Source organism: Paroedura picta, chromosome 8 (assembly GCF_049243985.1).
Source record: "Paroedura picta isolate Pp20150507F chromosome 8, Ppicta_v3.0, whole genome shotgun sequence".
In the NCBI taxonomy this organism is placed as follows: domain Eukaryota; kingdom Metazoa; phylum Chordata; class Lepidosauria; order Squamata; family Gekkonidae; genus Paroedura; species Paroedura picta.
In genome coordinates, this window is record NC_135376.1 from 20,123,455 (window position 1) to 20,140,296 (window position 16,842).

At 42.9% G+C, this 16,842-nt stretch overlaps 1 protein-coding gene across 2 annotated transcripts in view; it reads right to left on the minus strand.

Annotated features, from left to right (window-relative positions):
- The window catches only part of RSRC1 (arginine and serine rich coiled-coil 1), a 201,656-nt gene extending 187,001 nt beyond the window's left edge, over window positions 1–14,655 (minus strand). Inside the window, exons 1-3 of one of the 2 annotated variants that reach the window (XM_077348587.1) lie at window positions 14,535–14,655; window positions 10,985–11,175; window positions 4,219–4,344 (exon numbers count right to left, since the gene is read on the minus strand). In XM_077348587.1, the coding sequence (XP_077204702.1) occupies window positions 4,219–4,344; window positions 10,985–11,166 (308 nt within the window). In that variant the 5' untranslated portion in view covers window positions 11,167–11,175; window positions 14,535–14,655. The other variant, XM_077348586.1, reaches the window with a different exon arrangement.
- Window positions 14,656–16,842: the final 2,187 nt, after the last annotated feature.

The following is a 16,842-nucleotide window of genomic DNA, read 5'->3' on the forward strand; positions in this document are numbered from 1 at the left end:
TGTTCTAGCCAAACAGTTCAATATGGTTAAATGTGAACTATCATACTAGTGGGGTGCAAAAGAATCCAACTGGTATGAAAAAAATATTAAAGATTTATAACGGAGGCATGCTGGCAATAATGCATTTGCATATTCAATAATAAAGAAATACAATTTCCACGTGATTTCAGCAACAGACAGAAAATGACATATTCATTAACATGCGCTAATTTTCATCCATTAAAAGCGATACATTTTCAATATCATTCATATTTCAAATTTTTGAAACTTAGAAGCCAATTATTTATGATAGACATGTTTATTCAGCAACTAAAAAAACAACATAAGTAGAGCCCACAGCTGGGTGAGGTTAGACATTTTTTCCTTTACTAAACTTAAAATATTGATAATCGAAGAAGCCATACAATAATAATTATAAAACAAACAGGATGGCTTCAGTAACACATATATATGTGAACTGTGCAAAATTATAATGCTGCTATTCTAGAGACACATGATAGAGCAATAAGAATTGCCGTACCCTAATCTTCACATGGCAATAATTTCAAACTGATATTATTATTCTCATTTCCTTGAATAATATCCATACTCCAGGGTCATTTTCCTTCTCATATTCAATATTGTGCATGCTTGTATCAAGATTCCTTTCTTCATATCCTGTCACAGTATCAATCACTGCCTCCTGTCCACTCAATCCACTTTTGATTTATCAGCCGCCGTCTTTCTGGACTCCATAACTCGACCCAAACCATTTTAACAAGACATTGACAAATAGCACTCAGTATCGCATCAACCTGTTCCACTTAGTAAACTAAGAAACACTAACTGTGACATCTCTGCATAAGTATTCTATTCCATTCCCCAGACTGATGTATATTAATGAGGAGATGGTATTTGAAATGCTTCTTCCACATCAGCATCTAATATGATCAAATTAGGAAATGGGGTGATTTATTAAATTTTGTAGAGCTGAAATATTTCTTTATATCACTATATCTGTGGTTTCAGAAAGTGAGCTGTTGCTTTCAATTTTTCCACTGAGGATATGCCTGCATTTCACAGACGAATTATTGTCTTTAAAAAGATTGCAAGAAGGCAAAATGTTATTAAGCAAATGCTCAGTAAAACAAACTAAATCAGTTTTAAAATTCCTAATTTAATGTAAATCTTGGTTGTTTTGTTGAAATTCAGTTTGTGATCTTATTAAGTCATATTTGCATTGTAGTGTTTTGCTGTAGGACAATTCTGAATCACAGCATTCCTAGGCAAGCTTCAATTCTTGACTCAAGATGTACCCAAAATAAAATAAATTCTTGTAATGTGAACATACGGTCCGTGCTCTATCTTCTGGATTAAGAAAACCTATATTAATCCTTAAATATGGAAAATAGTAAGGCTTTCGATTTTTAATTTTTAATGGAAAAATGTACATTCCAAGGGTAATTTTGTGTATTTGACATTGTGCACTTATCTTCATTTTTACTACAAGCACACAAACACAAAACCAACCGAATACTTGCACTGTTTCCTAAAAGCTTACTATACTGCAAATGCCAGGCCATTTTAACGAGGGCTTGAAAATTTGGAATCCAAGCTCTATATACCTGAAGAAGTATTATACAGAACCCTGGGTTCCCGTCTTCTATTTCCTATAACTATGGAACTTCCCTCCTAAACACACTCCCCAAAGCACAAACTTCCATAAGTATAGGCATTTGTTTTAAATGGGTTTGATGATCTATACTAAACTAGCATATATTTTATTTAGATTGATGACTTTTTTTTACTTACACAAACCTGGGAGATAAGGGAGGCTATATGTTTTTTTATAAGAAATCATTTACTTCTGTGACAAAAATATTCTGCCATCATAAATTTAATTTCAAAATTGCTCAATATATATCTCCTTAAAGGGGTGGGTAAAACTACCCAGACATAACAAAATGAAAAGGCAGTTCTAAAAAGCAGAAGACAAATTACACAGCTATCATTGTAAAACCAAGGGCACAGAGTTAAATAAAGAGCTGCATGCTTACTGAGCCATCATTCTGTAGTTCTCAACACTTAAAATGGTAAAGAACTTTCAAATGCTGATTTTAATGACACAGGAGATCAGTACACAAAGAATTACAGATCCACAGAAGATTGCAATTCCATTTACAACCACATGCACAAAATTATTGTTCAACAGCAAGAGAAATAGCACTAACCTGTAAATCTATCCACACATTTCAAATATCAGCTTCCACTGATCTTACACCTTTGGCCCCTTTTATTCACTCAGTCTCCTTCAGAAATGCACACATAAACACCCACCCACGCAGATTAATATGTGTTAAAATCTGTATATTTCATACATTACTTAATCCCATTTTCTCCTCCAGGGAGTTTGGGAAGGCATACATGCACCTACTAGTGTCGGTCTTTCCCAAATGCCTGGCCATGCTCAAATGACTGCAATATCAAGCCATATTGGATAATCCTTCTGGATAGCATCTTTCATATCCCTGCAGATGGTTGTGATACAGGTCTGCAGCTGCCACCATTACAGAAGTTCTGTCCTGGCTTGCAAGAAAACTTGGTCTTTACTCATTCCGAATCTACGCCCTCAAAACAGGACAATTTGGCCTCATACCCAAGATAATATGACTGCTCTGTCTTTCTTTTTCCTCTCTACCTGAAAGAAGCTAGCTATTTTATTTTTAACATGGGTATTTTAATACTAGGGAGACAAATACCCACAAAGCAGTAAGTTAAACTGTTACATGCCGAATCTAGCCCATGGAAACCTCATTCAAGTAAGCCTGCTTATGCATCTTTCACAATCATTACATAATAGCAATAAAGCATTTCCTAAATTTTTATGATTTGAACTAGGGCCAGGGCCTTTTCGGTCCTGGCCCGGCCTGGTGGAAAGAGCTCCCAGAAGAGCTGAGGGCCCTGCAGGAATTTTCCTAGTTCCACAGAGCCTGCAATACAGAGCTCTTCCACCAGGTATTTGGTGGAGGCCAGAGTGATTAAGATCTATGGGTTCGTCCTCATTATAGCTGGAACATCTAGCTGTCTTTTCATTTTATCCATCCGAGGCAGGGGCGGGAGTTGCTGAGTTACAGGCAGGGGTATTTTGCTCCCAACTGATGACGATGTTATAAGTGACGGGGGATCTTACCTGTAACCCACCATGAGCTAGCCAGTCTGGGAGGGGAGGGTAATAAATCACATCAAATATTAAATAATATTTGGGGATCCCAAAAACATCAAAATTCAGGTACTGTAATACACATGAAACTGCCTTACACTGAATCAGACCCTTGGGTCCATCAAAATCAGTAATGTCTAGTCAAACATGAAACAGTTCTCCAATGTCTCAGGCAGAGGCCCTTCGCATCACCTATAGGTAACTGGAGATGCCACAGATTGAGCCTGAGACTTTCTCCATGCAAAACAGATACTAGGACTGAGGAACAGTCTTTACTATCGAATTTCATACAGTCTCACCCACTTAAAGGAAATGCTTAGACTTTAGGGTTCACAAGAGTCTTGCTTGTTTATACCTACAAGTTTAGATCCAAAGAGTATCTGCTGGTCTCAGAAGAAAGACCCTTCCAACCGAATTGCCTTGAACCAAACTTCTCTTGCAGTTCCCAAGAGTCCTCTGACTCTAAGGAGTAGCTTTTCAAGGGGTACCAAGGGAAGAAGAGAGAGAGTCCTATGGTGGTAGCAGACTTCTACTCATACTGGTTTGGATCCAATACAATGTAGGTTAGCTCTTTCAGGCTCTCAACATTCTTGCAACTTCAAACACTTGCAAAAATGTTCATTTTTTCATGGAAAATGCTGCTATTAAATGCTACTATGTGTTAGTTTCATCCCAAGTCTACCATTGCTTTAGGATCCTTTGGGCTGATCCTGCGTTGAGCAGGGGGTTGGACTAGATGGCCTGTATGGCCCCTTCCAACTCTATGATTCTATGATTCATATCACAGTGGTTGAGTGTGATTGGGATGGACACCAGCCAGAACACTGCACAGCTGAGAGAGGTGGTACAGGATGTGGCGTCAGCTATGCCATGGGATCACCAAGAGTCAGGCATGGCTGATAACAACAACAACGACAGCAATATAACAACCCTCAAAAAATGCTTCTACTGCTATTATCATGGCCTACCATGGCCTATTAAGTCTCGGGGGGGGGGGCAGAGAGTAGGAAATGTCATACCTTCTTGTTCTGCTTTTTGATCTTGATCTCTGAGACCTATTTGATTTTCCACGACCTCTTGATCGGCTTCGGCTGTGCTTTCGTTTGGATCCATATGAAGAACTACTGCTAGATCGATGCCTGCGCCTAAAATATCAACAGATGCCAACAAAAACGTATTTATAAGTGGGTCATAATACAGCTAATGTTTTTCACTTGTACTACCACTGAGCTGGGTACTCTGCGTATGTTCTGTGAACAGAAACACAGTGATATACACAGAAAAGGGCCAGCTGTAACAAGCCCTGCCATGATGTATGCAAGAGGGCTTTATGTAATGCAAGCCAGTGACTTCCCAGGATGAGAATGCTCTGTGAAGGCTGCAGAAGTGTTTCCTGAAAATGTATACCTTGAGCACATTAAGTGCTTTTACATTGTCAAGTTCAGGCCTGAGACCCCATTGGGTTACCTGTATGAAGTTCAACAACTATTATTTATAACTGCAGTACAGTTTTGTTAATTATGTCAGAATTTTGTTTATTATGCTGGAGAGCCAGCTTGAAGCGGTGGTTAAGAATGGTGGCCTCTAATCTGGAGCACTGAGTTTGATTCCCCCTCCTCCACCTGCAGCCAGCTGGGTGACCTTGGGCCAATGACAATTCTTAAATTTGATCTGACAGAGCAGTTCTCTTAGAGCTCTCTCAGCTTCGCCTACCTCACAGGTTGTCTGTGGTGGGGAGAGAAAGGGTAGGCAATTGTAAGCTGCTTTCTCCTTTGGGTAGTCAAAAGTGAGGTACAAAAAAATATTTTCAGCACTGTTCTTCTGGAAGCCAGATGTCTTGGCTGTTCAACGTTCATTTCTTGAACTTTAAAGAATGAAAACTGACAGACAACGTACTATGAAATATAGAATTTTGAATAACTACACCTAGAAATATGAAGCCTCACAAAAAGCCATGGAAACTGGGGAGACACAATTTCCCCATACCCCAGACTTTTTTCAATTATTTCAATGAGAAAACTGGAAATTTGTCTGCAGTACAGAAAAGAACCAAAACATTCTCTGGTTTGGAATGTGAGGAACACTTATTGAAGCCAAGCTATTACTCATCAAAAGCATGCACCTGAAAAAAAAACTGCTAGAACAAAAGAAGAGCGAGCAGTGGCCAAGCAGCTTCAGGAATTACTGGATGAAACATCAGTCATAGATCCCTTCCCATTCAGTTTCAGGCCAGGGTTTGGCACTGAGACAGCCCTGTTAGCCTTGGTTGACAACCAGATTATCCCTTGACAAAGGTGGACCAGCACTTCTGATCCTCTTGGATCTGTCAGCTGCTTTCAACACAGCTGACCGTTTGGCCCCGGGTTTCATTCTCCACTCTAGCACAAGCCAGCTGGTTGAACTTGGGCCAGTCACAGTTCTCTCAATTTCTCAGCCCCACCTCTCTCACAAGGTGACTGTTGTAAGGAGAGGAAGGGTAGGAAACTTTGAGACTTCTTAGTGTTATGAAAGGTTGGGTATAAAAACCAACTCTCCATTTTCATGGATAAGAAATGTTTCACATAAGCCTCAAAATCCAGGTAACACAAAAAGCTGTTTGCTCCCCTTTTTGTCCATTTGTTCAGGAGCCTTCACAGCCTAATGCCTCATCACTTGGGTAGCCTCAGCTGACTGTGAGTTTTAACTTTTGGGGGCCGGAACAGACCACTAAGGCTGTCCAGTGGTGGACACACCTCTGGTGTCCAAACACAAAACAGACTCCTCCAACCTGGACACAATGCAAACCACAGCCTTCCCCCAGAGTTCTGCTGCCTAGGGCAGACTTTCTCAACTCTTTTACCATTGAGAAACCCCGGAAACTTTCTTCAGGCTTTGAGAAACCCCAGAAGTGGGGCAAACGTGCAGAATACAGTTGGGAAGCATAGCTGTGTACACACCTACCTGGGGCCCCTCCCCTCCCCACTTCCTCCGGGCTATCATTGGCCATTTTGGGAGGGCGGGCCAGGTTGATATGATATGGTCATATCACCCAATAAATGTTTAACAAATTTTAAAAATATATTAAAAATTAATTAATCCCCACCTATTTGGGAAACCCTTTCAGGGCTGTCAAGAAACCTTGACTTAGAAAGCCTGGCCTAGGGATTACTATGCAAGAAGCATGAAAGAAAGAACAATTGTTTCCTTTTTTTAAAAGGAGAGATAAACAGAGAGGGGGGAAAAGTTAGCAATGGGTAAAATCTCAATGCTCTCTCGATCCATGTTCTTATGGCAAAAACAAGAAAAAGGCTGCAGGGCTGGGCCTCCCTCTGTCCTGGAAACAGAAAGAGCAAGCCTTTTTTGCCTCTAGGGATCACAGGAACTAGAAACCACTGTGAGAGGGAACACTCCTCCCCTTAAGGAAGTACATACATCTGCTACCTTCTACTGAATCTCCGGTGCACATTATCTAATTTGGAGCTAGAACCACCAACTGAAAGAGCTTGAGAAATAAGGATTCTCCAATATGGTACCTATGAGCATCCATTTTCTCTGGTGCCTGCCAAGTGTTTTAGAAAGTACACAGGGCCAGACAGAGCTTCTGCCCAGCAGAGCTTCTGCCTGGTCATTGAAGAGCTGATTAGCTGAGCAGATGTTTGTGTTCATTTAGCAGCAGGTGCCACTACTGCACATAGGCGTCCACTTTGTTACTTAGGATAAGCTCTTTGGATGCAAGAATACATTTTTAAACAATGTTTTTATTTTTAAAGGTATCCCGTTAAACAGTGCTTCTGCCTGAAATGCTGAACAGTTACTATAGAAGAAAATCAGAGTCCGGTGGCACCCTTAAGATCAACAAAGATTTCTTCAAGGCGCTTTTGAGCGCAAGCACGCTTCCTCAGACTATGAATTGACCATCATGACAGTTACTATAGAATTATGTATGACCTCACTCCGTAGGATTTGAGTTACCAGTGTGGAAAACTGAGGCTCTGACTCATATCATAGATATTTTGTTGCTGCACCCACCATTCAGTATTAGAATTCCAAAAGTGCCCATACGCTTAAAAAGGCTGGGGATGTCTGCGTTAAGTCAAGCAAGAACGTACGAAGCAAGCAGAGTTTGCAAACACATTTTCGTGCCAAAAGATTCTTATGCTGCTCATGTTTGTGGTATTGATGAAGATTGCAGTTCATCTGAGAACTAGAATGTATTTACTAGCAGAATTCAGTTACTTTTATCAAACACAGTAATTTAATTCTTAGAAGATCAGGCAGAATCCAGCATGACCTTGAGATTTCATATTATTTTAACAGCCATGGGCATATTCCTACATTGAGGTCAAGACAGTGGTACCAGCCAAATCCTCAAAGCAAATACTTAGATCTTTCTGGACTCAAACAAGCCAGATGGTTCTCATCCAGCCTCCAGGGTCTCTCAAGCTTGGCGTTATCTGTCAGATAGCTACATCTTCACTGTAAGAGAGATATTCATAAAGCTGCGTATCATCTGCATAATGTGGGCATTGCAGCTGATATCATCCCACCATATCCCTTAGGGGATACATGTAAATATTAAAAACAGGTCCAGAAGGAGAGGGAATACTTAAAGGAGCCTACTAAACAAAACTTCCTGAAAAGAACAATTTTGAGGTTTTGTTGTTGTTGTTTACTACTGTACCTATGAAGAAGTTCCCAAACATGGATTGGTGAAATTTGGCTTGTTCTTGTCATACAATTCTAGTAATTCAACAGCATCCTGCCATTTATAATACAATGGAAACGATATATATTCTAACAATAGCATTACATATTGCTGTGTCCATATTGAGCCTCATTACCTTCTCCTAAATGTTGTTGTTAATAAGGGAAAGAGAAATACTGTCTGAGAAGCAATACATATTTAGGGTAACCGAAAACTGGAAAACAGCCATTGTGTTCCATACTTTCCCTTGCATTTGAAAAATCACAATGCTTTTGCAACATAAGCAATCAATCACAATTCACAAACTGATCCAAAAACTATTTCCAGGCCCAACAGCCAATACATAGAATCATAGAACCATAGAGTTGGAAGGGGCCATAGAGGCCATCTAGTCCAACCCCCTGCTCAACGCAGGATCAGCCCTAAGCATCCTAAAGCATCCAAGAAAAGTGAAAATTAAGGAAAGGGTAAGGAAATTAAAGAAAGGGTATCAAGCTTAATGAGAAAGGAGTTCGGTAAGGCTGTATACTATCGCCTTGCGTATTTAACTTGTATGCGTAGCACATCATGAGAAAGGCGGGATTAGTCACAAATTGGGATCAAGATTGCAGGGAGAAATATCAACAACCTCAGATATGCAGATGATACCACTCTAATGGCAAAAAGTGAAGAGGAACTAAAGAGCCTGTTGATGCGGGTGAAGGAGGAGAGTGCAAAAGTTGGCTTGAATCTCAACATCAAGAAAACAAAGATCATGGCATCCAGCCCTCTCAATTCCTGGCAAATAGATGGGGAAGAAATGGATTTAATGACAGATTTTATTTTCCTGGGCTCCAAGATCACTGCAGATGGGGACTGCAGCAAAGAAATTAAAAGACGCTTGCTCCTGGGGAGGAAAGCTATGGCAATCTAGACAGCATCCTAAAAAGCAGAGACATCACCCTGCCAACAAAAGTGCGTTTAGTCAAGGCTATGGGCTTCCCAGTTACAATGTATGGCTGTGAAAGTTGGACCATAAGGAAGGCTGAGCGTCAAAGAATTGAGGCTTTTGAACTCTGGTGCTGGAGAAGACTCTTGCAAGTCCCTTGGTCTGCAAGGTGAACAAACCAGTCAGTCCTAGAGGAGATCAACCCAGACTGCTCCTTAGAAGGCCAGATCCTGAAGATGAAACTCAAATACTTTGGCCAACTCATGAGAAGGAAAGACTCCCTGGAGAAGAGCCTAATGCTGGGAGCGATTGAGGGCAAAAGAAGAAGGGGACGACAGAGAATGAGGTGGCTGGATGGAGTCACTGAAGTATAGGTGCAAACTTAAATGGACTCCGGGGAATGGTAGAGGACAGGAAGGCCTGGAGGATCATTGTCCATGGGGTTGCGATGGGTCAGACACAACTTCGCACCTAACAACAACAAAATCAAGCTTAAAGGGGAGGAAATAAAAGCAGTCACAAAGGGCAAGGAATAACCAATGCAATTATTTGTTTTCTTTCTTTTAATTGTTTTATTTATACCCCACCCTTCCCTGAGAAGCACAACACAAACAAAGCAAGGGCAATTCTAGGACACAAATTCAAATAATCTGGAGGATCACATAACATGCTGACAGTGGAGGCTCAGAGATTATGAAGAGTGAAAAGGGAAAGAAGGAAAATGACGTAGGGGCATAGATGAGGCATAAGACAAAAGCAAGAACTGGCAAGGCAGCATGTGCAGGCAGGACCAAAGGAAAAGAAAACTATGACAGTCCTAGATGGAAAAGAAGGTAATTACTTGCCTGCTCAAACATAACCTTGCCTTACACATATTTCCATACATATTCGGAGATAGACAGCATATAAATTAAAATATAAATACAGAATATTAATCCAATACATACAAATCCACCAATGTTTTAAAAAATGTATCAAACACTGAAAACAGATTCAGATTTATTTCATTCCACTAGAGCAAGCCAGATTGAGGGGCTTCCAGGATGGCCAAATTGACTGGGTCAAATTAAACCACTGAAGAGTAGGGTTTTTTAATTAAGGTATAAAAAATGCACCTGGAAAGTGAGGATGCTTGAAATCTAAATATAACCCCTAAGGTAGTGTTGCCATCCACAAAAACAAAGTTGAAAATATGATAATGAAACAAAAAAGTTCAGACTCATCACAAGTGCATGAAACTCATTTCACGTTATCAAGCTGACTGGACTCCCAAGTCACAATTCAGGTTTCAGAACACACAAACCTGAGGGGAATATTCATGCCAGGCACAGCTATAGTGTCACCAGCAGTACACTGCTGCACAATTGCTTCAGAATTTCATAATGCCACATATTAGATGATTAAAGGTAAAGGTAAAGGTAAAGGTATCCCCCGTGCAAGCACCAGGTCATGTCTGACCCTTGGGGTGATGCCCTCTAGCGTTTTCATGGCAGACTCAATACGGGGTGGTTTGCCAGTGCCTTCCCCGGTCATTTCCGCTTACCCCCCAGCAAGCTGGGTACTCATTTTACCAACCTCGGAAGGATGGAAGGCTTGAGCCGGCTGCTGGGAACAAACTCCCAGCCTCATGGGCAGAGCTTTCAGACTGCATGACTGCTGCCTTACCACTCTGTGCCACAAGAGGCTCTTATTAGATGATTACTAAATTGTATATCCTGGAATTGTAATTTGATGTTTTATTTGTAGCAAATCAATGTCATTTGTAGACCCAAATACAGTGAGGATGATCTTGGGAAAGCATTAAAAGTCATGAAGGTAGTAAGGTGGACCAGAAGAGATTCAACGGAAACATTTTTTAATTTTCCTCAAAAATTTTGCATATATATACATCACTGTACAAAAGCCTGCGGACCACATGCAAAGAACTGGCAGCAGCCACCTTCCTCTCTACTATGGTCTTATTGTCCCACCCATGTTTATATAGATGGTATGGAGCACTCAAGCAGCTAACTATGAGCACCAGATAAGGATAACCTTCTTTATGCTAATACATGGGATTTATCTTACATTTTATATGCCACTCCTTCATCCCATCATTGTGTGACCTATACTTTCTGAATCATTTAGAGTCACGTTTATAAACATAGCCAATCCCTAAGATGACTTCATTTACCTCTTTTCATATGAATGTGAGTGAAACTGAAGATCTCGAGATCTTGACCTTGACTTTCTTCCCGATTTCTTACGGCTGTAAGATCTGCTATCTGAGGAGCTACTTGAAGACGACCTCCTACGATGTTTCTTTTTTCTTCTGCTTCTGGTCTCTTCTTCAGTGTCTGATGAATGGTGACCCATTCTAAGAAGCTAGTGTTCAAAAAGATAAATACATTGTAAAGAAATCAAATGCTATCTTATAATTATAGATGTGAGCTATAAACTCCTTAAACCTAGTTTTTCTTCAGCAAACTTCTGATAAAGAGAAAGTACTGAAATGATATATGTTACTAGCTTAGTTTTATATCATTAGCCCATGGCAAAGGGCACAACTGTTTAATGTGTAGTTGAAAATTCTAAACACCTTTGTATTCTGAATGGGATCTTACATTGAACTAAGCTAGTTGCTTATACCATCACATTTACTTTTTAGAATACAAGACTTTAGCAAAATATCCGAGCGTTCTTAGTTGATTGTACAGAATGCAAGGTTAAGACCCACTGACATTGACACTGCAAGCTTTGATTGTTCGCAACATCTGTGTGTGCGTGTGTGTGCGCCTGTGCAAAGTTGGTTGAAACTCTGCCGTGCTTTGCACACGGGTGCAATTTATATGGGAGAGGAGTCTTCTAGCAGAAACTCTGGAAAACATTTTAGCCATTCACCACTACATTAAAAAAGGGGAGGTTCTCCAATACCCTACTGCAGCTGCATAATAACACTAATTGCCTGCTCTTCTTTGCAAATTTGTGTTGTTTTCTCCGTGATTCTCTAATTTGATCCTGCACACTTCCCAGGTTTTTTAAAGTCTGTCCTGTCGTCCTCCAAAGGACCCATTATGCACGGGGGGAATAACGCACATTCGGGGTGGAATAGCGGCGACTAAAATCACCGATAACGCACAGTGCCGGCTGCAACCGGCCGCAGCTTTGGTGCATGCCGCTGAAAAAGCCGCATTAGCGAAACGCGGAAGAAAGTGCAGCTTCTGGGTGACCGGGGCGCAACCAGAAGCGGCGCCAGGATTGCCACGTGCATAATAGGTTACTCTGGGTTTTGCCGCCATCGCACCACGTCCCGTGCATAACCGGTGTGCTTCGCGTCTTCCCCCTCCGCGTTTTCCATGTGACCCGAAATCACCGTTTCGGTGGCCGTGCATAATGGGCCAATGAATTGACCCCAAGCAATTCTCAAGTTCAGTGGTTCGCAGAAGGTCCATGTGGCTCAGCTGCCATTTTAATGTTAGGTTCCCAGAGACTGCCAAATGGTTCTGCTGCCCCCTAAAACTTTGTTCACTAAAGCATTAAAGCTTTCAAAGCTTTAGGCTTCCCATCCCAGTATCTCTCTCTCTTAACATCTCATGTCAAGTTCATTCTATGCTAATAAACCCTTTATTTTATTTGCATGCAGCACTGAAATGCTTTTTTGTTTCTTTCATTTTTGAACTGGAGATGCTGCCCTTTGCCTCCTCTCCAATCCCTCTTTCAAGTCAATACCAGCAGGAAGTAAACTTCATGTCACGTCTTTTAAACTTTCTCCCCATTGTTTTAATTGCTTTAATGCAGTGAACTGAGATTAGTGATAGTCTCGCATTGCCGGACTCATGTTGCTTGCCAAAAAAAATCTAAAACTTTAAAACTGTAAAATGAGAAAATGGAGCCTGCATACCAATAAATGGGGGAAGGATGGCGGAAGGTTAAGAATGTGGAAGGACCTCAATGTAGGTGGGGATTGACCTTCAAGGGGCAGAAAAGGAAGGGGGGGGGAATCCAAGATAATTTGTATGCTTCTGAATTATTTTCAGCTTGGAAGCAAAACAAAGAGGAAATCAGCACAAAAGCACTCTCAGAAAACCCAGTAAAATAGCAACCAGAATGCATTGCAAACTGGGCATAGAAGGGAGGAAAATAAATGCAGAATGACAAAGAAAATCCAATAGACATGTACAGTGAACGCAAGAGAAAACCAAAGTAAGTACTGTTTACTCTGACCGCCAACAACTTCGTCTTTCAAACTACCTGCTTTCCAGATTCTTTAGCTAGAGACACTCCTGACTATTATTATTTGTTATTTTCTGCCATATCTCATGAAATTCTGGGCAGATTCCATCACAATAAAAAGACATCAAAGTAAAATATAAAACAATTAAACTGAATACATTAAATACTAAACAAATACAGTTATCTGGTAGTTATTCCCATTCTAGGACAGAAGGGGAGAGGAGTTGGGAGGATTTCTCAGCCCTAGTTAACATATAAATAAGGCCTTGGTGAGGAGGCCAGAATAATTCAGAGGTTACTTTGGGCCTCAACCATATGCCAGGTTGAACAGCTCTGTTTTACAAGCCCTGCAGAACCATTCAAGGTCTTGCAGGCCTCTGATTTAATTTGCAAGAGCATTCCACCAGGCCAGGGCTGAAAAGAACCTAAAACTTTCTGCACACAAGGCAGATGCTTGCCAATGACAGCTCTTCCTCAGCAAAAGGAGACAAGAGAAACTGAACAAAATGAAACTGATTCCCAAGGATAACTAGTTAAGCGACCAGAGCACCAAATTACATCATTACTTGGCATTTATATCCTGCCCTTCCCTAGAGACTCAGGACAGCTTACAAAATTTAAAATACACAACACTAACAAGTAAGTTTTAAAATTCTAGAATTTATAATTACATTTAAAAATCAAACCAATCTATTCCACTTTCAGGCCTCCTCCTCCTCCTTATGGGAGTAAAATGGTCAAAGAACTGAGGGAGGAACACATACATTCTTAGAGAACTTTCAAGCAGAGATGACCAGAGTATTAGATGAGAGGCAGAGAAGGAGCTCTGTCCTGGACTCATTCAGCACTCCTTGGACAATGCACTTCCAATACCCTTTAAAAGTTGATATGCTGGTTTTGTGCAGGAAAATCCAGCCGCAGCAGCACACTGAAAAAGCATTATCCAACTTGTGCTGAATGAGCCCTGCTCTTTCAGCCTCCGTGGAATTTTTTATTTGTATCAGCACTCGGCGACTAAGAATGGGAGAAGTCATAGCTGTCTGAGACCATCATTCTGGCCAATTCTAACGCCACCCTTTTCGCGGGAAAGGCGACAGCCTCTGAATCCCCAAACTGAGGATTCAGGATGTTTTCTATAAAGATGGGAATGCAGGCCATCAACACGGGCCGCTGTCCCACCCACCAGCCCCGCTCCTCCCACCCGTAGGGAGGCCTGCGACGTGGGAAGAAATAATCACCTTTCCTCTGAAAGCTCTGGCAACGGTGGCGAAGAGGAGCAGCGAGCCGAGCCCTCCGGTTTGTCGACCTCCCTTTCAACACCGGCGAAGGCACGGGGTGTTTCCCTGCAACGAGGGAGTCGCTAAGGAGCGATGGAGGGGCGCACTCTAAATCGGCGCCCTTTCACCACTACTACGGCCACCACCGCCGGCCGCGGCCTAGGCGTCTAGTGAGACCCAAAGGTCACAGCAGTGCTGTAACCATGGCAACTCCCGAGCCACAGGCCCGTTTACCTTCGAGTCCGGCGAAGGCCGCCACGCTGCCGAGCTTCCGTAGTTTGAGCTCAGCGCCTTCCTCCTCCAGCGCCACAGCCAGACCTCGCTAAGCTATCCCAGATCTCATCTAGACAGCACGCAGCCAAGGCAAAAGAGTGCCGAAGGCATCGATTGGAAGGCTAGCCTTTTCCACGTTCGGTCGGCGCGTTCGCGGTTTCCTGGGGTGCATTTTTGTGTTTCTTTTTAAGGCAACGTTGCTGGCAACACAAGCACGCACACTCCCAAACAGATCTTACTAATGTTCACTATAGATGTGTTGTTTGCGAAACTGCACTGCGAGTCATGCTTTCTTTAGCGCCTACTTTCTTCTCCCCGCACGCACACACTCCCACACCCCTCCTTCAACTATCACCCCCAGGAGGGGGAAACCGAATAAATCACAGAGTTCTGTCTGTATAAGGTACGCTATGATTAAAAGTGCAATGATTTATCTGCAAATTGCTTTAAAAACGCTGCAATTTCCCTTCCCGGGAAATGATGGGCTTTCTGAGGTTAGGACGGTGCAAATTAGTTTCCCAGTTCATACTTAGGGGTTGAGATTGTCGGGGGGGGGGGGAGGCCCGCTGGAGGAGGCAAGGAGAAAAAAATTTATCGTTTTTCATTTAAGCCAAGAGTAATTAAAGAAGCTCCCTATTTCCTGGATTACAAGCTCCGCTGACGTTTCCCTCCCCCTCCGAGACGAGGAAACCGTCTGCTCTCCCCCTACCCTTTCTTTCTTTTGCGCGAAAGCAGCGAAGGCGCTTTTGTCTGGGGGAGGAAAGTCGCCCCCGCTGCTTGGTGGGCTGAAGCCAATGCACAGGCGCGGCGGCGTCTCTCCCGAGCCCTAAACGGCCCTCCAGCCAGCAAGCCCAGCAAGGGCCGGGCCCTCTCCTTCCACTAGCTCAGGGGTACAAACTGCGGCCCTCCAGATGTCCATGGACTACAATTCCCATGAGCCCCTGCCGGCAGGGGCTCATGGGAATTGTAGTCCATGGACATCTGGAGGGCCGCAGTTTGACTACCCCGGCTGGCACGTGGCCTCCCCAGAGCCGCTCCGTCACCGGGCTTTCTTCACGGCCACCCGCGATTTACGCGCCTTGCAAATCGGGCGCTCCAGGGCCCAGCTGATTTGGCCGGGCGCCTCGGGCGTCGATGGCGGCCGTGGGGAGGCGGCTTACACCCGCGCAAGGAGGACGCCGGGGCCTAGCAAGCCGGCATTGCTCAGCAACCGACCAGGGCGGCCATCTCGACATTTCTTTCTTTTCTTTTAATTAATTAATGCGGATGCTACGAATAAAGAGGAACCAGATCGTTCTGGTTCATCCGGCTCTTGGCTCTGTTTCCGTAGGAAGCGTACGGGATCGACCACGAAAAGTCAAGGAGGAAGCCATGGATTAAAAGGCGGACTTAGCTCTCCTCCCAAAAAACGTGGTTTTGGGGAGAAGGGAGGGACACCCGAATCCCCAACTGCCCGATAAAAGTGAAAATCCCCCTGGAAGCCAACGAGGCCGGTTTCCAAGCGAGTCGTGGTGTGAAGAGTTCAGGAGAGCCTTTTTCCCAACTTCGGCCCATCAGAATAATTGCCTGTGTGTGTGTGTGTGTTTAACCTATATGGCGTTCAGCGATTTCCTCCCAATCAATAGAACATGACAGTAATAATTCCGCTGCTTTTCCTGCAGTCCAATACTTTCGTGCCAATACTTAAATTGTCGATTTAAATCTTAGCAGGCTAAGTAGGAGGAGGGGGATGAGAGAATTCTAGGGCGATGGGACAATACTCGGGGCGGCGGCTGCAGTTTCCCTCCAGCTATTTTTCCTTTTAATCACAGTTCTTGCTGCGTGTGAAGCTGAAGTTTAAACGCCGTGGCTTCTTACATGAAGGAAGTCCGCTCTTCTCTTCTACCAGTTCTTATTTGGGAGGGGAAAGCCTCCTGCGTGCACCATTAGGCACCTCTCCATCCAGGGCGTTAAACGTCTGTAAAACAGCCTGTGGGTTTTACAGGCCAGGGAATAATGAGGTTAAACAATGAGAGAAAAAGAGAAGGACAAATTAGCTACAAAGCTTCTAAATCCAGTTTCATTGAGCTCCAGATTTGTTTGGGGGGGAGGGGGGGAAGTACACAGAGGGTGAAATTGTAAGGGCAGTGCGATCCCTATTAAGTTTCCCCGGAAGTAACCGGATGTCATGATTCCCACCCATTGGATAATGCACTTTCGATGTGCTTTTGCAGCAGGATTTCCTGCCCAAAACAAGAAAATCTACTTCTATAGTGCATTGGAAGTGTAT